General features: G+C 44.0%; 1 protein-coding gene across 7 annotated transcripts in view; it reads left to right on the top strand.

The window, feature by feature from the left end:
• The window catches only part of utrn (utrophin), a 153,595-nt gene that overhangs the window by 33,075 nt on the left and 97,057 nt on the right, over positions 1 to 23,463 (top strand). For 6 of the 7 annotated variants that reach the window (XM_035618477.2, XM_035618478.2, XM_035618476.2 and 3 more), the window contains 37 exons: positions 83 to 170; positions 617 to 861; positions 1,422 to 1,590; positions 3,136 to 3,263; positions 4,859 to 4,996; positions 5,091 to 5,204; positions 5,319 to 5,474; positions 5,656 to 5,826; positions 5,938 to 6,129; positions 7,007 to 7,141; positions 8,502 to 8,651; positions 9,402 to 9,563; positions 9,957 to 10,088; positions 10,301 to 10,474; positions 10,596 to 10,751; positions 10,871 to 11,041; positions 11,682 to 11,861; positions 12,357 to 12,485; positions 13,183 to 13,353; positions 13,495 to 13,539; positions 13,852 to 14,016; positions 14,786 to 14,923; positions 15,029 to 15,124; positions 15,317 to 15,487; positions 15,731 to 15,903; positions 16,761 to 16,911; positions 18,086 to 18,261; positions 18,621 to 18,756; positions 19,202 to 19,351; positions 19,437 to 19,589; positions 19,848 to 19,949; positions 20,140 to 20,257; positions 20,552 to 20,769; positions 20,906 to 21,023; positions 21,186 to 21,391; positions 22,254 to 22,408; positions 22,562 to 22,751. In XM_035618477.2, coding sequence (XP_035474370.2) covers positions 83 to 170; positions 617 to 861; positions 1,422 to 1,590; positions 3,136 to 3,263; positions 4,859 to 4,996; positions 5,091 to 5,204; positions 5,319 to 5,474; positions 5,656 to 5,826; positions 5,938 to 6,129; positions 7,007 to 7,141; positions 8,502 to 8,651; positions 9,402 to 9,563; positions 9,957 to 10,088; positions 10,301 to 10,474; positions 10,596 to 10,751; positions 10,871 to 11,041; positions 11,682 to 11,861; positions 12,357 to 12,485; positions 13,183 to 13,353; positions 13,495 to 13,539; positions 13,852 to 14,016; positions 14,786 to 14,923; positions 15,029 to 15,124; positions 15,317 to 15,487; positions 15,731 to 15,903; positions 16,761 to 16,911; positions 18,086 to 18,261; positions 18,621 to 18,756; positions 19,202 to 19,351; positions 19,437 to 19,589; positions 19,848 to 19,949; positions 20,140 to 20,257; positions 20,552 to 20,769; positions 20,906 to 21,023; positions 21,186 to 21,391; positions 22,254 to 22,408; positions 22,562 to 22,751 — 5,622 coding nt within the window. Of the gene's footprint in view, positions 1 to 82; positions 171 to 616; positions 862 to 1,421; positions 1,591 to 3,135; positions 3,264 to 4,858; positions 4,997 to 5,090; positions 5,205 to 5,318; positions 5,475 to 5,655; positions 5,827 to 5,937; positions 6,130 to 6,510; positions 6,564 to 7,006; positions 7,142 to 8,501; positions 8,652 to 9,401; positions 9,564 to 9,956; positions 10,089 to 10,300; positions 10,475 to 10,595; positions 10,752 to 10,870; positions 11,042 to 11,681; positions 11,862 to 12,356; positions 12,486 to 13,182; positions 13,354 to 13,494; positions 13,540 to 13,851; positions 14,017 to 14,785; positions 14,924 to 15,028; positions 15,125 to 15,316; positions 15,488 to 15,730; positions 15,904 to 16,760; positions 16,912 to 18,085; positions 18,262 to 18,620; positions 18,757 to 19,201; positions 19,352 to 19,436; positions 19,590 to 19,847; positions 19,950 to 20,139; positions 20,258 to 20,551; positions 20,770 to 20,905; positions 21,024 to 21,185; positions 21,392 to 22,253; positions 22,409 to 22,561; positions 22,752 to 23,463 lie in introns of those variants that run through there. The other variant, XM_035618481.2, reaches the window with a different exon arrangement.

Raw genomic sequence — 23,463 nt, 5'->3', positions numbered from 1 at the left:
AAAAACAAACTATTCCACTTCAAGAATAGAGCATATGTGTTGAAAATCTTGCATCTACTTTGCTTTGGCCTAATCTCTTCAGGGCTTGGAGATGGACCTCACAGCAAAGGAAGCCACAGTTAGTCATGTGATCGAGGAGGGACGGGTCTTGATGGACCAGTTGGAGAGAGGTATTTTAGAGTTTTTACTACTTTTCCACAGCTGCTTGGAAGTCTAATTTTTTATCGTCAATGAGTTTTAGATGCTTGTAATCGCAACATGTGTTTGTGTGTGTGGAGTAGTAAACATCTGTAAGGCCTGCAGGGTTGCTGACTTCATATAGCCGCTCAATGAATAATACTGTTCTCAAGGCAGTGAAGGGTTTTTGAGAAGCACCACTGACTTGAAGTAGATTTGTTAAACTTTCCATACTTTCCATTAAACTCAACTCATTTTATTTCCTCATATTTATTGTGGTGCCTGTTTTCTTTTCTTTTTTTTTAATCCACCTGTGTTTTGATCCTCTCCTTCTCAAAAATCACAACACGGGCTGCAACACATTCAGACCGAATGACGTCAACCTTATTATTTGTGCTACTATGAGCCTTTATACGTGTTGCCTTCTGTGTCTCTGTAGAGGGCGAGTGTGTGGACACGGTGAGGGCTGACATAGGTCTGATCCAAACTGAGTGGGATGTTTGTGCGAGGGAGCTGGGGGCAGCCCGTGAGCGAGTTCACACTCAGACTCGGGTCAGCGCAGTGTCTGCAGAGCTCAGAGACCTGGACCGGGTCTTGGAGGAGCAGGACCGGTGGCTGGACTCAAACTTGGCTGCTGAAAAGTGCGACGAGGCCGAGCTCAGAAACCTGAGTGGAGAATGTCAGGTAAGATAAATGTTGGGCCAGACTACTAATGTGGTCTGAATACTTTTAGATTCTAAATCAAAAATGTATATTGTACCTTATACTTAAATACTGATGCAGTTGCACATATTATTTTTTTTCTCTTGAAACATCTCAAATCATTTTCAATGCAAAAACCCTCTGTGGTTTGTCCTCAAGTGTGGAGTTGAGCTTTTTGAATTTTCAAACTGATTCACTTTTAAAAGGAAGGGGAAAATATATTAAACACACTGTTACTGTGTGTGTTGCAGGTATTCCTAATATTTATAATATATATAATGTCCATCTCGTCTCATCATTCTGCATCATTGCAAAGAAGAAGTCTAGCCTGAGCTGCTAAGAGTTAATTTAAAGTCGTTATTTAGGTTAAGCTGGCTCTTTTTAAGTCAAAGGAATAACCCCATCATGAGTCAATTCTATAAAAATTTATGTCTGAATGTACAGTAAGATCAAAAAATCACCCATGACGAATTATCTATGATGACAGTTGATAAATGATGATGCAAATCCATGAACTTTCCCCGTCCTCTGGTCTTCCTCAGTCCCGTCTTGTCCAGGTCACGGCGCTGAGCCCGCGACTGGAGCGGCTTTCCGCAGAGGCAGGATCACTGGGAGCCGTCCCCTCTCTTAACGACAACATGGTGGTGGCGTCTGCACATTACGCCTCCACACTGCAGCGGCTCCAGAGCAGAGGACAAGAAGTCAACGACGGTACTTCTGCTTAACTATATAAAAATTGTGTCTGAAATCAGTGCAGTTCCATCTTTTCCAAGCTCGTGTGGTTTTTCCTTCTGAACAGACAGTTTTCAGCACAATCTCTTCAAAGACCTCACACTGATTTCTACAGTGTTTATGAGCTTGAAGAGAATTTCCTTGTTACTAAAAATACTTGAAATTATTCAAGGAGTGCAGGGAGTGTGGAGGCAGACACACGCAGTAACATTAGTAGTTTGATACAGTATATCATTCAAATTTAATCTAGAAATTATTAAATTTATTCTCGACATTTTGACTTAAATCTAAAATGCAAAAAAAATGAATCTACCTGTGATTTAGTTTGACTTTTTTCTCTCTTTTTCTTATGCCTGGACCTTATACTCTTCTGTAGCAGAACTCAGAGCAGGCTCCTTGGTATCAACAGACCCATATGCTTTTCATGGGACCTGGCTGCCTCGAGGCATTCTCTTATTTCAGACAGCTGCAGGTTGGAGATTTAAGCCTTCTTTCAGACAAAGATCCATTTCTCTCTCCTTGCTCTTGGCTCAGAGCTTTCAGGTTCATAGGGGGGAGGGGGGGACTGAAAGAGTGATAGCTAAGATCAGCAGAGCTCAGTCCCACAGCAGTTATGTACATTTGGATATTAGCCTTTATTTGAAACCTCGAGCCAGCCACAAGGAATAGATGATGCCCTTATATGGCCTCCAAAAGATGCGTGGATGTACGCGAGCGATTGTGTGCGCGCGGTGTCTCCGTGCCAGCTCCATGTCCACCTGAGGACGTGACTTGGACCTGGAGGAGCCTTGAAAGTCAGTCACCGTTTTACCTCTCGGAATTTACACACACAGCTCCGGGGCAAAAAATTAGTCTGTAAACGGAGGCTTGGCTGCGCGTCTCCACCTCCTGACCATAGGTGTGTGTGTGTGTGCGGCTGTGTGTGCGCGTGCGAGTCTGTTTTGCTGTGACTCTTGGGCTTTTATGACTGTGAGGATTTGGATGAGAGCCAAGGAAAACCATTTGGTTTCTGCTTGAGGGCAGTTTGCCTCTTGCCGGGGCCTCTCTCTATCTTTCACCCCCCCTCTCTCTCCCCAGTTACGCTCCATCTCTGCTCTTTGTGTATATAAAGACAGCCGGATTATGTAAGCATTAAATCACCTGGTAATTAAAACGCTGACAGAGAAGGAGAGGAGCAGGGAGACATTTGAAGAGAGGAGCAGGGATGGATATAAATAAGTTACACATTCGTGCGACTTAACTTTTGTTATTCATTTAGTCACGTCTGCAATATGGTTTAAGAGCAGTTAAGCCATGGCTTAATTACATATTCAAAACGTATCTGGCATGAATGACACGTTTTATTGGTTAAGATGTTTGTTAAAGTAAACTTACTTTGAGAAACATCCTGCCAGGGTTCCTCTCACAGCATAGAGAGAAACCCCAAACTAAACCAACTCGCTGCCCTCTAGTGGTAGGAAACACAATGCTCAAGATTTGACGCACCTTAACTTCATATTCTCTTTTTTTTCTTTCTTATTCCAGCCTTGGCCCCTCCTGAGGTCGACCAGATGGCACCGTGTCCGGTGGAGGCTCTCGAGGCCCGGCTGGCCACTCTGAGAGAAGGAATGACAGACGTCCCGGCCACCGAGGGGGCGGTGGAGCGGGCACAGGTGAGAAGTCTTTGTTGTCCTGATAATTGACAACCTATTTCATGGCTTTCTGTGAAAACCATTAGTGAAATCCATTTTTCACCTTCCATCAAACTTAATTTAAATATATAAAGTGTCATGATAACTACCAGAAGGGCAGATAACCAGGTTGCCATGCAAAGTATGATTAGAAGAATGTTCTTTTGTTGTTAAATTCTGATCTTGTAACTGTCTGCAATTTATGGAAACTGCCTGTAAAGGTTGGCCAAAGATTTTTAATCCGACAAAGGCTTTCCTGGTTGGACATAGATGAAAAAAAAATACCAAAATAAAGTTGAAACTCACACGTTGCAAGAATAAAAAGCATTGCATATTAGTTGTTTTGATTAACGGCTATTGTTATGATTTCTCTGGCGAGTGTAGCTGATAACATGTGACCTCTGGCACATGAGTTAACAGGATTTCATTCTCAACAGCGACTGTGCTCGTATGTATTTCAGGTCGCACAATAGGCCCTTTATCGGCAAACTTCCCTCTGCACTGTGGGTGGGTGGGTGTATGTGTGTTTTGGTATGCAGTTTTGAGATATATGTGTTGTGTTTCGTGTGTGTGTGTGTGTGTGTGTGTGTGTGTGTGTGTGTGTGTGTGTGTGTGTGTGTGTGTGTGTGTGTGTGTGTGTGTGTGTGTGTGTGTGTGTGTGTGTGTGTGTGTGTGTGTGTGTGTGTGTGTGTGTGTGTGTGTGTGTGTGTGTGTGTGTGTGTTTCTCTCTCTTCTATCATCTGTGGAATGCGGAACAGTCCAAGCTCTTGTTATCGTGGCAGATAGGGCATGGTGCCGGTGGAGGGGGGGGGCATGGCACATTCTGGGCAGCGAGCCCGTGCATGTAGCACGGAGCTCCTGACAGCCCAGTGTGGAGCTGCTTAACCAGTCAGTCAGCTTGACAACCACAACATATAATCCCATGACATCCATTAGCATTAAGACTAATTATAGAGGGGATCTTTCATACAAATGTGAATTGTTTGTAACATGTAAACATAACTAACTGGTTATCTCAATTTCAAAAAGTGCTCGCACCTTAATCACCTGTGTGCACTAACCTGTGTGTAAGTACTTCACAGCACTAATATTACTGTGAAGGAAGTTAAAGGTTTAGTTTGTAGGATTAAGTGCCGTTTAGAAGTGAGGTTGCAGATGGCAACCAACTGAAAACCCCTCTCCTCACACCCTCCTTCAAAGTGTGTTGCTGGCCATCAGGTAAAAGGCCCCTCACCTCTAGAGACAGTGTTTGCTATGTCCATTCAGGGCTACTGTAGAAACAACATGGCGGTATAACATGGCAGAGTCCACAAAAGAGCACCAGCTCTCAATGTAGATAAGAAGGGTAAAAAAGTAAAATGGGTAAACACAACGATTCTTAGCTTCAGGTGATTGTACACTGGACATTTTGTGCCGGTTTCATGCATCAGCTGCAAATTTGCAAATCTTTTAATAGAGGTTGGTCCATGTGGTTTATTTAGAATTCATACTCGCGAGGTTGGTCCATGTGGTTTATTTAGAATTCATACTCGCAGCTTAGACATGTCATTTGAAGCTCAAACTCTTGTCCACCTCAGGCCCTGTGTATAGAGATTGAGCAAACTCAGCAAGCCTCCGATCCTGCAGAACTACAAAGATGGAGTCGGCTTTCCCTCAAGGCCCGCGAGGAGCTGGGGACTCTGCAGTGCATCCTGGGTAGCATGAAGGACAATCAGGTTCATAAGCTGTTATTTTTTTATATTAAAAAAAGTTGTCTTTACTGGTAGAGATATGAATGGTAATGATACAATTGTTCGATGCTGCCGCTAGGTGTGCTTCGTGCAAGTCGAACGTTGGTTGGACGCGGTTCAGGAGCTGTTGTCTCTTGACGCCACCGGGTTGGGCGACACAGAGAGAATACACGACGAGCTCAACCAGTGCAAGGTTAGAGGACAAAACACAAACAAAAAAGTTAATTTGAACAGTAATCTCTAAACGATAAATGTTCATGTTTTTAATTTCTGCTTTTTTTTTTTTTTTTTCCTGTCCGGTAACTAGGAGCATGTGAATGAGATGGAGTCAGTGGAAGGTTCGTTGAAGCAGATGGGAGAGAATGTGAGTGCCGTTCAGGCGACTACGGTCCCGGGACTGGCCAAGTGGGGGCAGGAGAAGCTGGACGAGTTCCGGGGCAGATGGGACACACTCAGCAAACAGGTGAGGACAACTGTCAACATCAGCTTCTGTTTGTAGGAATGTTTTTGAAGGATTCTTTACCATTTACCAGTCATTCCTTTTCGAATACATTTAAGAAATATGTAGGTCTTAATGTAACGTCATTCAAACCAATAACCTGAGATCAATTTAAAGCCAGCATGTCACATGCCTCTCTTCATAGCTGCTGAGTCACCAGGAGCGTGTCGCAGAGAGGCAGGAGAAGCAGGTGAATCTGAGGAAGGACTTGGCGGAGATGCAGGAGTGGATGACTCAGGTAGACGAGGAGTTTCTCATGAGGGACTTTGAGTACAAGAGTCCCGAGGAGCTGGAGGCGTCGCTGGACGAGATGAAGGTGCGTGCGACTGTTGGACTCTTGAACGCTTTATTTGTGTATTTGGGTGTGACTCTGTTTTTCTGTTACCGTCGTTGTCATCATCCTCTCACCCGGCCTTATCTCTCACAGAGGGCCAAAGAGGATGTGCTGCAGAAGGAAGTGAAGGTAAAGATCCTGAAAGACAGCATCAACGTGTTGGTGTCGCGAACATCGCCCCCTGGTGGAAGTGGTGGTCAGGAGCTGACCTCGGAGCTGGAGGGGGTTCTAGCCAACTATCACAAGCTCTGTGACCGCTTCAAGAGCAAGTGTCACACTCTGGAGGTAATGTGTTTGTCAAGTTTTTTTCGTAGTCTGTTTGTGAAGAAAAATAGTGATTGTCGGATAACTGTACTGACCACCTCTAGTCTTATTTTTATTATTTTATTTTTTTTAAATACTTGCCTCCAGCTCCTCCTCACAGTTTATCATTTGAGACAATGGAAGAAAAAAAATTGCTTCATCATAGAACATTCAAGTTGTCTTTGAATTTAAAGTCTTTTTCCAGTTGAAAAAAAACTGTAGTCACATATTTATATAAGAATAATTCCGATTTTTACAAATAAATGGCCCAATTTGTCCGTTACCTTGCAGCTCTCATGGTTCAGCATTAGAGTGACCTTTGGGCTTATGCGATCTGTCCCTTTTGTTAATTTCCATGCTTAGAACAAGAGCAGCTGGAAGGAAACACTGGTGATTCCTGTTTTCATTGCTAATCTGTGAGTGTAAAATCATAGTTTGGGGCATTATTTTTGTTATTATCATCCCCAAAGACGCTGCGGGGTAAAGATCAGACATGTCACTGAGTTTGTGCTTATGCTCATGTACATTCTTTGCCTCAAGCTCGTTAGTCACCATCCCTTCTTTCCCCCTCATGTTCGCCATTTAATTTGAGTATAATACTTTAAAACATTGTTCGGTGAAATGACTCATGGTGAAAGACTTTCTCCAACACAGTGCTTTGAGAGCTGTTGCATTTAGCAAACATTATGTGTTTCTCTGGTTGTAATTAAATTTGTGTGTGTGTGTGTGTGTGTGTGTGTGTGTGTGTGTGTGTGTGTGTGTGTGTGTGTGTGTGTGTGTGTGTGTGTGTGTGTGTGTGTGTGTGTGTGTGTGTGTGTGTGTGTGTGTGTGTGTGTGTGTGTGTGTGTGTGTTGTGTAGGAGGTGTGGTCCTGTTGGATGGAGTTGCTTCAGTACCTGGACATGGAGCAGAGTTGGCTCAACACGTTGGAGGAGAAGGTTCAAGCTACTGACAACCTGTCGGAGAGTACTGAGGCTGTCAGTGAAGCTCTGGAGGTGCAGAGACACACACGCAAACACACACACACACACACACACACACACACACACACACACACACACACACACACACACACACACACACACAAACACACACAAACACACACACACACACACACACACACACACACACACTCACACTCACACACAGATTGACAGAGCGCACACACAGGAAGAGGAGAAGAAGAAATTACATGTAAAGAGAGCAAGTCTTTGGGTTTTTTCCATTATTATTTATCTGTATTATTCTGTATTTTTCCTTACTCCTAATATATTTCTACTACATTTATAAAGTTTGGTACACTTTTAAGTCTCCCATGATTTAAAGTAAGGCACTTGGTGCTGCTGAATGACACCAACACATATTATATAAGTCAACATTATATCATAAATGTCACCCCCCATGATTATACATATATTCAAACTGCATGGAAAGATGCAAAAAGTAAAAAAAGAACAAAAAGCCACTCAAACCAAAGGATCCATTTGTCTGTATGTTAACAATCTCATTGTCTTTGACTTTGTCTTCTAAAATTCCTTGCGCCTCCTTTTGCTCTGGTGCTATATCTGTAGATCGCCCGCGGCACGACTGTCAAGTTCACTTTAATCACAGCGCTGCTTCTGTAACATTGCATAGTGATGAAGACGAGTGACGAGACCCTTGAAGACAATGTTTCCTCTTCTCTTCTTTGTCCCTATGTTTTTGTCTGTCCCTGAAGCGGTCTTTCTCTTTCTCTCTCCCCTCTCTCCCTCTCCACCATGTTCTCTCACCCTTTACCCTTCCCAGTCTCCCAGTAACCTAATCAGACTCACCCCTCTGCTGTCTGTCTGTCTCTCTCTCTCTCTCTCTCTCTCTGTCCATCACTCCGGGGAAGGAAAAGCAAATTTAATGACCCCACATAAACAATGACTCTTCCTGATCCAAACCAGTGTCGTCACTTGACAAGCCTCTCTCTCTTTTCTCTCTCATTTGTCGTTCAGTTACCATCTTTTTTTTCGGGTTTGCCCCCATCTGACACAGCCAGCCCAGCAGTTTCTGCATCTGCACACCATATGTTTGCTCAGCTTTTCGGTTATTTCTCGATCTTTCATGCATATTCTACCCACACGGAGCTTTTGGCTCATTTGCTGGATTTCTTTTTCTTCTCTTGTGTTATGTTTTCTTCCAGTGTTTGGTTTTTACTCTCTCCTGCTATTATTTCAGTTTCTCTGGCAATTTTTTTTTTAGGATCTGTGAACTCAGCTCAGCTTACTTGATGTTTGTTGTGGCTCTATCAAAGGGCTGTTTGGATTGAAATTTTTCAAATTCTTTGCTCACAAATTGACCCTCTTCTCCATCTCTCCCCTTCACCGCCAGTCTTTGGAGAGCGTGCTTCGCCACCCGGGGGACAACCGCACGCAAATCAAAGAGCTGGGTCAGACGCTGATTGATGGGGGCATACTGGACGAACTCATTAGTGAAAAACTAGAGTCCTTCAATTCTCGTTATGAGCAACTCAACCACCAGGTCAGGACCTTGTGTTTGTGTGTACGCAAATGGAGGGTGTGTGGAAATGTAAATCATTTTCAATTGATGTCCTTTCTCCCTTTCAGCGTCTTTCTCTGTTTCAAGTTGTGTTTGAATACATAATTTCAAAATATGCCACTGTTTCTCAAACACGAGCTGTATTTGGCTCTAGTGCCACCAATTTATCTTTTCGGCGATTTTTGTATTTTTTTTATTTTTATCAATATTCTTAAAATACAGTATCTGTATATTAAACACTTTATTTCATTATTGTGCATTTGGAACATCGTATTTTCTAAGCAGTGTGCATGCCTACACCAAATGAGCCTGCTTGCCTCCAAACTCCCTATTTTCCATCTTTAAAGAGATTTTATGAGGAGAGTGCAGCCACTGGGTCCAGACTTGTTTCCATATTGTTACTAAATAGATGCTCTGCCTGTCCATCATCCTTTTTTTTTTTTTTTAAATCACTTTGTCTTCACATCCTCTCAACAACCTCCAACAGTGCAGCCGGTGCCACAGACAGACAGAACAAAAGAAACTAGCTGGATTTTGAGATGAGGTGTTTAAATATCTGAGTTTAATGGTTAGTAATAACATAAATCAGCCATTATATTCAGTCCTACTCTCAGCACGTGGTCTTGTTCTTTTTAATTTCAATGTAGAAATATCAGAATAACCGAAATAGAATAGAAACACGCTGATGTTCCTGACTGAACAATTCAAACTCATGACTGTGTCCTCTTCCAGGCGGTGAACCGGCAGATCAGCCTCGAGCAGCAGCTGCAGACGTTGAAGGAGAACGAACAGGCGCTGCAAGCACTACAAGAGTCCCTGAGCCAGCTCGACCACACGCTCACCTCCTACCTCACCGATCGCGTCGACGCCTTCCAGCTCCCGCAGGAGGCACAGGTACAGGACACACTCACACCCGGAGAAGTCACCAAGCAGGACGTGACACTTTGGGAGGCGCCCAAGCCTTGTGGATCTTAAATCATTGAGTGTCAACTTCAATTGCCCTGAAAAAACATGAAATGTGGAATTCCAACTGGAAATCTTTTAAATAGACATTTAAGTGATAAGTTTTATAGATTTCAACAGTATATAATTTGGTTGTTAAACAGGTCTTAGTTGAAGAACCATTAGCAGGTTTGTCTTCTGAAACCTCAAGATATATTAGTGGTATATACAGACTGTATATTAACATAAATGCACTGGACACAATCTACACACACCTAATGTATGCATTATTACACATGAAGTAGCATCTGTGAGCATATGCATTCATATCCACTTTTCCCTCAGACCATCGGGACAGAGATCGCAGCCCACGAAGTGACAGTGGAGGAGATGAGAAGGCGGAACGTGGCCAACTTGCCTGCCGCCGCCACTGACGGCAAGGCCGCTCGTGGTGGGACCATGCTGGATCATCTTCAGGTAACACTGCCTCCTAATGGAGAACACTAGAAACTACAGAAACCGATGATGCAGCCATGACATTATCATGACTGTAATAACGTCAAACTCCCATTTGAAGGAAGTCTTCCTGGAAGTTTCTCTGTCACACATTAATGTTTGTCATATAGAGCTTTTTTTACATCCAGGTTGTGAAACGGTAACTTTGTTAACGCTCCATTCGCTCACTGCAGAGGAAGCTGAGAGAGATCTCCACAAAGTACCAGCTGTTCCAGAAGCCCGCTAACTTTGAACAGCGGATGTTGGACTGCAAGAGGGTCCTGGAGGGGGCCAAGGCCGAGCTGCACATTCTGGATATCAAGGATGTGGAGCCAGAAAAGATCCAGCCCCACCTCAGTGGTTGTATGGTGAGAACTGGATCAATCTGTATTGTATATGGTCTCTTTAAATGGTTTGCTTATTGTTTTACCTTTCAAGTAACATATGCTAAGTCTGCATCACTCACACGCACTTCTTTTTGCTGTGTAGAAATTATACAAATTGCTGAGTGAAGTGAAGCTAGAGGTGGAGACGGTGATAAAAACAGGCCGCCAGATTGTGCAGAAACAGCAGACTGAGAGCCCCAAGGCCATGGACGAACAGCTTACTGCTCTCAAAATGCTCTACAATGACCTGGGGGCCCAGGTGATTTATTATAAACAATCAAAATCATATGTACTCTATCTTGTTGGATTAAAACTAATATTGACTGTAAATCTCTGAGTACCAGTTAAAGACATCTTTGTTTTCGTTCTTTTTTTCAGGTAACGGAGGGGAAGCAGGACCTGGAAAAGGCCTTGTCTCTGTCTCAAAAGTTCGCAAAGGAGAGCTCTGCCCTGCAGGAGTGGCTGAGCACGAATGAGGCTCCGCTCCAGCAGAAGAACAGCTGTGGAGACATGCCAGCCGACATAGATGCTGAGATCGCATGGGCTAATGTGAGCAGATGTCCCAAACCCTTCGTTTACATCTCTCCTCAGCAGGAGAAAATAAGTGTTTCTGTCTCAGGCCAGTAGGTGGAGCAGAGGGACTGTGTGACGTTTTGATGTTTCTCTTTTGTCAAACTCAAAATCAGCTCAGCAACTGTGTTGAGGAGGCTTCAGTGTTAAAAAAAAAGCCATATTCAGCCTTACATTTAAAGCATGTGTAAAACGTTATGGGTGTTTTTTTGAATTACCGACACTCTCATCCCCGTTCTCTGACCCCAGTTCCTTGAAGGACCGAAATTTTTATTCGATGCCACACATTGAGCAAGCCCCTTTTTTGACCCCTTCACCCAAAGGACTTGGAAACTGAAACTGTATGAATTTTTCAATGAGTCACAGGTTCACACCATGTCTTCAAGGGCACTGCAGTGCATGGAAGTGTGTAGGAGGTTTCTTCAAATATGGTTCAATGTATATAATGTGTATGAATATATAACTGTTTCTGATCATTCTAGGTTGTGATATCAGGTCAGACTATATTTTGTTACTTTTAATTCGTGCCTTTTTCACAACTACAGTAGCTAGCAGCAAATTATTAAAACATGGAGACCGTCACCTTAACTTGTACCCCTTGTGTGTGTTGCGCCACCAGGGCCTGCTGAAGGAGTCCGAGCGTCGGAAGGCGGAGCTGTCCAGCCTGATGGAGACCAGCGCTGGGCTGCAGACTCTGGTGGAGGGCAGTGAGGCTGAGCTGGAGGACAAACTCTTTGGCCTCAATGAATCCTGGGGCCGCGTCCGCACCTGGACGGAGGATTGGCTAAGCACCGTGCTGGTGAGAGCAAATATTTTGTTGCATTAAGGCTTCATAAATAAAGAGCTGCCGTTTTCAATGAGCAGGTAGATTCTCACATCTGCTTTGTTTGCATATGCGCGTGTACAATACTTGCCATCATGTTACAAGGGAACAGGGGCTACTCTTGAACAAATGAAATACAATATAAAATAAAACATTTTCTCATTATGCTTTGTTAGTTGCGGTAGCAAGGCAAAGTACTAATCAAATCAAATCAAGAACAAAACAAAAACCTCTTCGAGAAAAATATATATTAACCATTGAACAACAAGACTAAGAAATGTTCCCTCTTGTAATTACGTGCTGCAGCAAGTCATGTAACGGTTATGGAAACTCACTTAATAGGTAAAATGTCTTTGTTGTAGTTTGAGTAGGAAATTGCGAAAACACCAGAGGATCTTTAAAACAACAATGGAACTTTTCTTTATGTCCTGAATGAAACACTGAACGTCTGTTTTTCTTCTGTCTGTGTAGAGTCACCAGAACGAGGTGGAGATTTTTGATGAAAACGTGGCTCACATCAGCACCTGGCTCTATCAGACACAGATCCACCTGGACGAGGCCGAGCGGCTCACCTTGTCCGAGAGGGAAAAGGTGGTAAAGGTGAGAGAGAGAGAAAAAAACTGTGGATACAGCACAATCATCAATCAAGGATAGTCATTCTTTCATTTTCTATTTTTCACTGACTGTAAAGTCTGTAGAATATGTGAGAATTGGCCAAGCTCATACCAGAAGAATCTTAGAGGCATCAAAAAGTAGTTTAGAATTTATCTTTATGGAAATCACCGCCTCTGGCAAGGAAATGCATTCAGCAGAATCCATCGAGGAATCCACCTCCTGCCTCTGGGACACAGGGATTTTAATGTGCGGTGATAATCAATCATTTCTAAATCTACCCTTTCAGATTTTCTCTAGTGCAGCAGAAACTTTTTGTGCCTGATTAGGATCGACATTTTTAAGTATCATGTATTAACTTTTATTTATCACCCATTATTCAGACATTTTTGTGTAGCTGCCCAATGCCACCACGCTTAACCGAATGGAATAAAAGAGAGTGAGATGTAGTCAACAAGAGAGACGTTTGTCGAGGGAGGGGAAACTCTTCTCTTCCTCTCGCCATGACAAATGAAGGTCTCCGCTGAATATCAGCTGGTGCCTAGTCCTGCTAACCTTAATCAGTACATACTGTGCAAAGCTCTCTGTTCTGACCCAAGGCCACTCTGCCATCCGGTCTGAAAGAGAATGACTAATGACATAAGCTGACAAAGAGCTGACCAGCCGCTCTGCCGTCCGTCCTCAGCGCATGCTGGAGGAGCTGGAGGACATCGGTCTGCGTGTGGACAACGTGAGGGACCAGGCCATCATCCTGATGACCAGCCGGGGCCCCGCCTGCAGAGACGTGGTGGAGCCCAAACTTGCCGAGCTCAACTGCAACTTTGATAAAGTCTCCCAGCACATCAAAACTGCCCAGGTACATAAACACTCTTTATCTTTCTGTTCCAATAAAAAGCGCTGTGTGGATTCAGTCACTGTTTGAGCGCAACAAGTTTAAACTGTCATCTTGAAAGCAGTAAGTTCAATCAGTGAAGCTTCTTTGTCTTTTGGCATTCAGATGATGACCAGCCTGGAGTCGGGCGGTATTGAGATGAACCAGCAGGTAAGAGAATTTCTCATTAGTACAAATCTTAAAGCAAAAAAAGTTAATCACAAAATATTTACCTATTGATAAAAGGAACATATTTCATTTTATCCAAACTTTTGACTTATGGACCCCACTGTATATTAAAACAGCTACCAAAGAGTTTATACACAATATACTGGAACTGAGTCACTTTGTTCTCATAAATTATACTCAGCTGATCGTTTTCTAGAAGCGTCCACTCAGATTATTAAGTTTATTTTACAGGGTCTGACCAAGTTGCCTGAGGAGTGTTTCAAAAAAAAAAGTTGTTTTACTCTTTATCATCAGGTCTTTCACAACCAGGAGATCCAAGTAGAGAGTCAGAGTCAGGCTCGTCCTGTTGAGGCTCTGGTCTCCAGTGAGGTGAAGGACCTTCAGGTGGAGCTCCGGGACACACTGAGGGCCCTACAGCAGCAGCAACAGGACCCGGAGAACATCTTGGATGATGACAAGGTACACAAAGTCACCGTTCAATTTCCCTTCGTAAAATTTTCATTGGGTTCAAAAACTTAAGAGTAATATCAAGGACGATTGGTAGTAAGGGCTATATTTTTTGGGACAAATGAGCATCAAAGTAGTAATTGCATAATTAAATCTGAAACTCTAAATATTGTTGTATAGTTGGAAGGGAAAAACACTGTCTTGTTTATGATCAAAAGTTTCCGTTGAGGTTTGCCATCTCTAGAAATTTTCATGAAAAATTTGAAAACGCATACACAGAAAATCGCCCCCCAGGTTTCCTTTTATTCTCTTTCCGTCTCTCTAAAGCGGAAGTTTTATGAAATGTTTTATGAAGAACCCGGCAGGCTACAGGCTACAATATATGAAACTGCCGCCTGATAAGACGAGCTTTGATTGAGCATTTCAAGGCTTAACAAGTCTGGAATTCAATCTCTGTTATCAAAGTTTATGACGTTAAACCCACCAGCTGAACAAATCCGACCAATCCAAAGCAAGGTCAGTGTTCCAGTTGGGAAGCTGTTACTGCACGTTAAACAGTATTTTCCTGAGAAGTGTCTACGGCGTCTCCGCTCTGAGCAACTTTTTGCTTGTTAGCAGCAACCTAAAGCTAAAGTCAGTCCCTGGTGTGTAAGTTGGTCTTTTTTTGTATGCCCACTGTATAGAATATACAGCAGTTGGATATATTTAAGATGTCGTCAAATAATTTGCAGAATTGCATTTAACCTTTGCCCCACTCTCTCTCTCTCTCTCTGTGCTCCAGATGGATGAGGAGAAAGCCAGCGTGGAAGAGCTGCTGAGAAGAGGAGAAGAGTCGTTGCAGCGAACTTCGGACGAGGGCCAGAGGGAGGAGTTGAGACTTCTGCTGCTCCGGCTGCAGAGCCAATACTCTGCTCACAGGGTGAGACACGTTTAAGAAAAACATGTTTTATCTTTGTCACATATTATGTTTTCACTCCGTGTGCTCATGTGCAGTCGAGGTTAACCTGTGTGTTAATGTGTCCAGGAGCTGACGGTGCTACGAATGAGTCAGGTCCAAGTGTCTGTGGAGTCGTCATCCTCTTACACCGTCACAGAGCTGACGAAAGAGTTTTCAGCCGAGGTGAGGGATTCACACATACATTTCGTGAACACACACACACACACACACGGTCACTAGGAAGTCGCTTTATTTAAAGACTGTCCTTCGCTGCAAGTGCTTGGATTGATGGTAGTGTCTGTTTAACACAGTGTGACCTGCGGTATTATCATGTGACACAATTCACGAGTTTCCCTCTGGCTCTCTGTGGTGTAGGAGATGTCTGCAGTGGAGCGCAGCAGTGCTCCTTCACTGAGTTGCTCCGACTACCTGTTGGACATTAACAAATTGCTCCTCACCATGGCTGACAATGAGCTGCTTCTTAACTCCTCTGAGCTCAGCGGGGGGCTCTACGAAGACTTCTCCAGCCAGGAGGACACACTGAAGGTTAGCGTCTCCTCCCCGTTACAATGAAATAGAGGAAATTATTTAAAATGAGTTTACTTTCAACATAGACTGTGGTCCAAACATCTCCTTTCTTTAGAGGTGATCAGCAATATGGATAAATCAGTGTCCTCTCACCAGCTGCCACAATTTGAAGTCATGTGGTTTTTCTTTTTGTTTGATTATTGATGCATGAACTTAAGCCACTGTTTTCTTTAATCATTCGTTTGTCATTTTTTTCAATAGAATATAAAATCGAATCTGGATCTGCTGGTGGAGCAGGTTACGGGAATCCACGAGCGTCAGCCCGATGCCATTCGGGATGCTTCGCCTGCTGAGGTCACTCAAATTGGAGACGCCCTCACACAGCTCAACGCTGAGTGGGACCGCCTCAACCGCATGTACAACCACCGCAAAGGGTGTGTGCAAACTCAACACAACAGATTTCATCATACAATCAAATTGAACTTGAATAAGTAATAAATGTTGTGACGGAGGAGAGAAGTGAACAAGCTGCTATTATCAGATGGGAACGTGTTTGAATTTTTCTGTCAGGATATTTGGTCCAAGCTGCAGACACGCACACGCACACTGACCTTGATTAGCATGAAACATTTTATTGTCCCTTCACATATTCACTCCCTCATTCACACAAGAACATAAACACACACACACAAACGCGGGCACTGTGACCTTGACTCCCGTCAACAATTCCTTGGGCATAAACAGTCTAAATTCGCTGAGTACAGTATGTTCACACGATAGAATAAACTAGTAAGCTCATTTTGTATATTAAACACACATGCTGGAGCTCTCCATCTGTAATCACAAATAACCTGTAGGCATCATTAAAAATCAAAGAACAGCGTATGTTTTGTGAAATGACTCATCCAAAACTCATTTCTGCACCTTGTCTTCCTAATCAGATTTGTTCTGTTCTGAAAGAGGAAATAGCCCTTCACGCAGACCATCAGTCCGATAAAGATCTCTTTTTTTTTGTATCAGGTCATTTTAGTAATCACTCTCTTGGTCTTTGCTGATTTATTCAGTCACGTTGCTGTGAACTTTCCAGGGTTGCTCCTGATTGTTATGACATTTTCTAGTGTTTAATAGAGGTCAACGGTTCCATTCATCCTTATCTGAATCCATGGAATTTCCCAGTGGGTAAACAAGGGTTTAATCGTGGATATTTTTTTTCTCCCCCCATTCGTATTAACTCACTACAACTGAACTCAGCTTTAACAACAACATGTTTTTTTCTCCTATTCTGCTGCAGGAGTTTTGACCGTGCCATAGAGGAGTGGGGGCAGTTCCACTGTGACATGAACGACCTGAGTCTGTGGCTGACGTACACGGAGACACTGCTGTCTGAGAGCGTCAGCCCCGATGGACAGCTGGACCTGGACTCTGCACGACAACACCAAGAGGTGGGTGGAGCGCGATGGAGCCTGCGGAGGTCTTAATGGACATTTTGTCCAAGTGTCATCTTGACATCTGTAAGTTTGAACGCCCAGATGTTCAATTTACGGCACTGGAAAAGGTGCAGTGCCCACGTCTAGACTGCCAAAATAAAGAAGAGGTGAAGTTGACGCGTTCACCCGGGTTTTATGTTTCTATCACTGTCAATCAGACCCAGAGCAAATAAAAACCTATGTCTACTGCTCAGTCATTTGACCTGGGAGCAAATTACGATTGTATCCATTCCCATCGTAGACAACATCGTAAGTGTTTTGACCAGTGGAAAAGGGGCTAATTTTTATGTATTTGTAGATAGATATAGACAGTATAGAAAGTACTCTCGGCATACCACATCAATCACAGTAATTGGTCAAATGTAGAGTCACAATATCTGATATGTTTATAAGCTGGTATCAAGATTACTTTCCCAGGATGCCACATTAATATGTTTGAGGTATTAGTAGCTGAAGGGTTGGAAATGTTAGACGGGAGATAATTGCATCTTGTTCCCCAAAGGGGGAAAAAAAAAGGGTGCTCTACTGTACCTGATAGACACACTGCACATCTGACTGTTCATTATGCAGAGCAGGTAACGGGGAGAAGTGAACTGAAGAGTAAGATGAGAAGGGGCATCTAATTTTGCTTTGTTTGATTACTAAAGCGGCACTTTCATTTCCAAGGGGGAATTAAATTCTCCGTAGCTGCGCCATTTTCGCTGACGGCACCGCCACCATTAACACCTTTTATCAGTGTGATTTGCAGAGCCCCAGCTACTCCCCGTCTGCCCGGCTCTTTTTTCATGTTTTCACAGTCGCCGCAAATGCGACGAGGGATCAAGTGGATGGGAATGGAGAGATCAATTAGCTGACTCACCCCTTGGCGGACGATTCAATCACTATCCCTGCTTTATGGGGCTATATTGGCAATTTAAATTTCTACCTGGTTGAGGTAGAGACTTTTTTTCAGCTTAAATCTTGATTTACCACAAATCAGGCCTGTCAGTCAGAGATCTGCCTGGAGAGATGATGGACTTGAGCAGGGGATTTGGACCAGAGTCAATCAGTTTATGCGGTTTGATTGACCCCTGATTCAAACGTTTTATGTGTCCTTCATCATCTTTCATTCCTTTTCTACCCATTTTAGGAGTTGGAAGAAGGCCTTGCCAGTCACCAACCTGTCCTGGCTGTACTAAACCGCACTGGGGAGCAGATAATTGGGCAGCTGTCATCTCTTGAAGGACCACTGCTTGAAGAGAAGCTCGACGGTCTTGGTCAGCGTTGGAGAGCTGTCAACCGCCGGGTCCTGGACAGACAGCGCCGGTAGTGTATCAATGGAAACACACAGGATGCAGTTCATTGTACAGAGTGAAAACATTAAGACTATTTAGTCAATTTGGATTCGATTTGGAAGTTTGTAATACACATCTTTGTGGCCTTGCTTGTATAAAATCGTTGTTTTACAATGCAACGTAGGACAGAGCGTAGAGCTCTCTCCCTCCATCGCTGTCAGACTTTGTTTCTTTATCTGTGTTCGGCAGGTGAACATTATCAGTGTGGTTAATCCGTCTATAACAGTAATTTAAATGTAAATTTTTGGGATTGCAACCTGCAGGAAATGGAGATCCTTATCAGAGTATGTGGTATAAAGTATGTGTGTGTGTGTGTGTGCGTGTGCGCAGGCTAGTCGGTGAGGACCCTGCCTTGTCTGAACTGGTGAGGAGACGCACGGAGCTGGCTGTGTGGTTGGAGCAGGCGGAACATGCTGTCAGCTCCCTGCCTGCCACAGCCACTGACAAAAACCTCAAAGAACTCAAGGTATCCCGAAAACTTGCTCAAGTTAGTGTGATTCATGCAGGCACGAGAGATTTTTCTATTCCTGCTCCACAGCCGGTAGAGTCAGCTATTTTTACGGCCAGCTCCTACTGTTGGTGTTTCCTTTTGTTCTTTTTCCCCCCAATTTGCGTCACTGTATACACAAGTTTCTCAGTTAGAAACAAAACCTGTCAAACTGCGAATATACACAGAAAGAACTCACAATACAATTTTGGACAGATACAATTTTGTGGAAGGAAATAAAATCACTGTGTGTTCTGTCTTCACTCCCTCTGCACAACAACCTCAGCTTGACTTTCCCTCCATGGACACATATTGCGAAAATTGCAATGAATGGCATTATGTGGAGCAGCTATTGCACTGCTGACCCTTTTCTTATTTTCAATAAATCACTATTATTGAGGGTCACTGCATCTTTCCTTTGCAGGCGCTTGCTGAGGAAATGGATGCACAGAATGAGCGTCTGGGTTGGCTGAACAAGCACGCTCCGCAGATCCTGGCCAGTCCCAGTGTGAGCCCTCCGAGCAGAGACCAACATGTTGGCATACTGAGAGCCATCAACCTCAGCTGGAGCAAAGTGAGAGTTGTACCAACACTAATCTCAAGTTCACATTCCAACTTTTACTTCCTTTGCTTAATCTTATTCCCCACTTCTCCTGCAGGTGACCCATGAGTTGTTGGACAATGTGGGGGTGGTGGAGGCCAACCTGCAGAGTCACGCACAGTTCCGGGACCGGATGGACCGGCTCACCGACTGGGTCGTCGTCACACACCAGACAATTGTGACCAGGGGGCTAAATCCCGTGCAAGCACAGGTAGATCGTCTGTAAAGCACTTGACCTCAAGTCCTGTGTGTGTGTGTGTGTGTGTGTGTGTGTGTGTGTGTGTGTGTGTGTGTGTGTGTGTGTGTGTGTGTGTGTGTGTGTGTGTGTGTGTGTGTGTGTGTGTGTGTGTGTGTGTGTGTGTGTGTGTGTGTGTGTGTGTGTGTGTGTGTGTGTGTGTGTGTGTGTGTGTGTGTGTCTGTGTCTGTGTGTGTGTGTGTGTCTCTAAATTGAGCTCTTACCACTACACAGGCTCTGGAGGCCTCCATGAGGGACAGGAAGAAGGACCTGGAGGAACTGTTGGCTCATTCTATTGAGCTGCAGAGACGACAGCAGCTGTCGCCTCACGAAAAGGTCCCACTCTCCATAGTAATATGATTCAATAAAGAGCCAGTTCTCATTGTAGCATGCAATTATATGAAATTGCACTTTGGGTAACTTATATTCATGTCATTTATTAAAGTTTAAGTGACTGATTTATTAAAATCTGGATACACTCTATTTTCTAGTCGTAAATTATATACATGTGCCTTCCTGTGTACAGAGTAAGGTAGAGGAGCTGGCAGCGGATTGGAAAGCCCTGGATGGACGAATAAGGGAATCTCTTCAGCCTCCCATCTCTCCATGGACACAACACCATGTCGTCCAGCACCAGCAGCTCGGTAGAGACGCCTAGAATTGCACTTTTTAAATTCACGATTTTCTCTCATTATTGTTTCATGATCTCTGTGTTTATAATATATAGAAGGGCATAGGGATGAAAAGACTCCCGGTGACGTATTAAGCCTTTATTAGGAACAGATATGAGACAAAAAAAACCGAAGTGCCAAATTCATCATAATTTATCTCACTCTAACATCTCTAATGTTCACAGCATAATTTCCTTTTAAAGAAGCTCTATCAACATTACTTGCCTTGAGTTCCTTACCTTTTTTCCCCTCCGGTTCTCTCTTCAGTGTCTTCGGTCCCCTCAGCCGTGCAGATGGCCAGTCTGGTGAGCGAGGACCCCCACCACCAGACCCCACACACGGCAGACACCGTAGCGCCCACAGACCTCAACGAGACCGCCACCGAACTGGCAGACTGGCTCCTCCTCATCACGCAGATGCTCAAGTCTAACATCGTCACCGTGGGCGACACGGAGGAGATCAGGACCACTATGGGACGTCTACAGGTGAGAAGAGACAAGAGAGGGTGGAGTTGTTTTTGTGATTTTTTCGTAAAATTGAGCCAGCAAACATGATCATGTGTACTCTACACTGTGAAGGTGTTTGTTTGTTTTGGAAATTTATTCGTTCCTTGTATGACAGGTGACAAAGAATGACCTGGAGCAGCGTCATCCCCAGCTAGAGGACATTTTCACCCTGGCACAGAACATCAAAAACAAGACCTCTAACCTGGACGTTCGCACATCCATTACTGAGAAATGTATGTACAGAGCATGATGATAAAAAGCAATAATATGAAACATTTTCTACACAGGATTGGTGTTGTTTTTAATCAGCATTAATCATACATTTCCACACCCAAATCAGTTGAACAGTATCACTTTCTCCCTGTCTAACCCCGTTACGATGCATCTGTCTCTAGTGGAGAAGGTACGCAGCCAGTGGGACAACACTCAACACGGCGTCGAGGCTCGGCTCCAGCAGCTGGATAACATGACTGTCCACAGTAACCAGTGGGAGGAGCAGAGGAAGGAGGTGAAGGCTCTTATTGGTCTCAATGAAGGACGTTTCCACAACCTTCTTCAGCAGTCCAGAGATCCTCTGACTAAACAGCTCTCTGACAACAAGGTGAGGGAAAAGCCTCGCTGCTAAACTCTCCTGTCCATGTCCTCGAGGCATCTAATGACTTTTCCTTCCTGAGGTATTTCAATGTGATTCAATATTACAGTAGACAAGATGCTTACTCAAGGGAATATTTCTTCTCACTTCTTAGACCAAACCAAACTTTTACATCATAAAGTATTGGGGTCGTTTATACAACCATATAAGTCTGCACAGGGCGGGAACGAATATATCACCTCTCCGCAGTATCACTTTGAACCTTAATAACATCCGTACACCCACGTCATCCATCATTTTAATTTGAGATGATGACTCGGCCGAGAGTGTGAGGAAACAGGCGGCCTCAAGAGTGTGACCCACGCAATATACAAACCAAACACTAGAGGGCAACTGAGTTCAGCAGAATCTAGGAATACTCCTGCATTATGTGGTCTTGTAACCATGAGTAATTGTCCATTTAAAAAGGTGAAGTGCACCTTTCTGTTGGCAGAACATGTGCCTCAGGGTCATGTGTGGAAGATTTATTTGTTATGGTAATTTTAGAATATTAATTATGCCTTATGAATAACAGTTTAGTCTTATCTAACCTGTTTGATTAAATAGAGGTTAAACAAACAATGTCAGACACAAGAGCAGCAGAATGACTAATTTCTTTGTGATTTTTTTTTAATGCCTGAAGTCCGATTTAAGTTTGTTGAGTTTAGAGGTTTGTCTGCTTCCCAAAAGCAGACAAGAGTCTGGGCAAAATTAACAACGTGTTGAAATGCCATCAGGGCCCTTCACGGTGACTCATAATGTTTGAGTCAGGCATGTGTCCCATTTCCAGTGTCATGATGATCCTAACGCCACTGAGTTCGCTGCTTCACAGGCATTTCTCCAAGACCTGGGTCGGGGCCAAGGTGCAGTTGCCGCCTTCAACGAGTTGTCCAATCACCTCCTGCGCGAGTATTCGACTGACGACACTAGGAGAATCAAAGAGGTCACGGATAAACGCAACGCCTCCTGGAACAGCATCAACAACAGGTGCACACAAACTCGGCTTTTTACCCGTCTACATGCACATGCCATTTGATAACATAAATTGACGAGCCGATTGGTGTTCATCCTGTACTTTTATTTATAAATCACGCGTTTTCTCAAGTGCAGTCACTTATTTGGCTCATGATTGACATGCAGGGCAAGTGACCGTTACGCTCAGCTGGACAGCGAATTGAAGGGTCTGCAGATGTCTCTCAGGGAGCTGGAGTCCTTCCTCAAATGGCTCCAGGAGGCCGAGACGACGGTGAATGTCCTGGCCGACGCCTCCCAGAGGGAGGACCTGACGCAGGACTCCGCCCATGGAAAGGAGCTGAAGCACCAACTGGAGGTAGGGCTGTAGTCAAATTATTTTTGGAGGAACTGTGACTCTACTCACAGGTGCCAGCCTATTATCTCAGTGTCATCCTTCATTAATGCACCCTTCACCAACACAATATGAGGCTGCTGTGTGTGTGTGTGTGTGTGTGTGTGTGTGTGTGTGTGTGTGTGTGTGTGTGTGTGTGTGTGTGTGTGTGTGTGTGTGTGTGTGTGTGTGTGTGTGTGTGTGTGTGTGTGTGTGTGTGTGTGTGTGTGTGTGTGTGTGTGTGTGTGTGTGTTTGGGTGGACACGTCTCCGCTGTACGCGGCTAGTTAAAGGTGTGTTTGAATGAGAGGTTTCGCAGAGGGCGTGAGAGTGCTTGTACTCATCGAGTGCGGCTCATTGATCGTCTCGTCCGGGGCTACTTAGGAATTCAGAGTGTGTGTGTGAGTTTTTCGTGTGTCTGGGCTTACATTCACTAGCTTGTCATTTACCCCGACCACCCCTCAGGGGATTTGTTGACACCTTTCATCTTATGCTTTATGTATCACTTAAATCCCCGGATCACTTCACCTTGTCGTTTCAACTGATCAAACGGGGGGCTAATCTTTCTTTTTTAACGTCGTACTTGAGTTAAAAGGTATTTTTTGAAATAGAATACAGACCCGTCACTCTTGTCCTCATCTCTTTTGCATTGTACAAAAGCTTTTTTCTTTTCTTCTTCATGCAGAAATGGTCGTTGA

The sequence above is a fragment of the Scophthalmus maximus genome, chromosome 18 (assembly GCF_022379125.1).
Source record: "Scophthalmus maximus strain ysfricsl-2021 chromosome 18, ASM2237912v1, whole genome shotgun sequence".
Taxonomy (NCBI): Eukaryota; Metazoa; Chordata; class Actinopteri; order Pleuronectiformes; family Scophthalmidae; genus Scophthalmus; species Scophthalmus maximus.
This window is presented reverse-complemented; position numbering and strand designations above follow the sequence as displayed.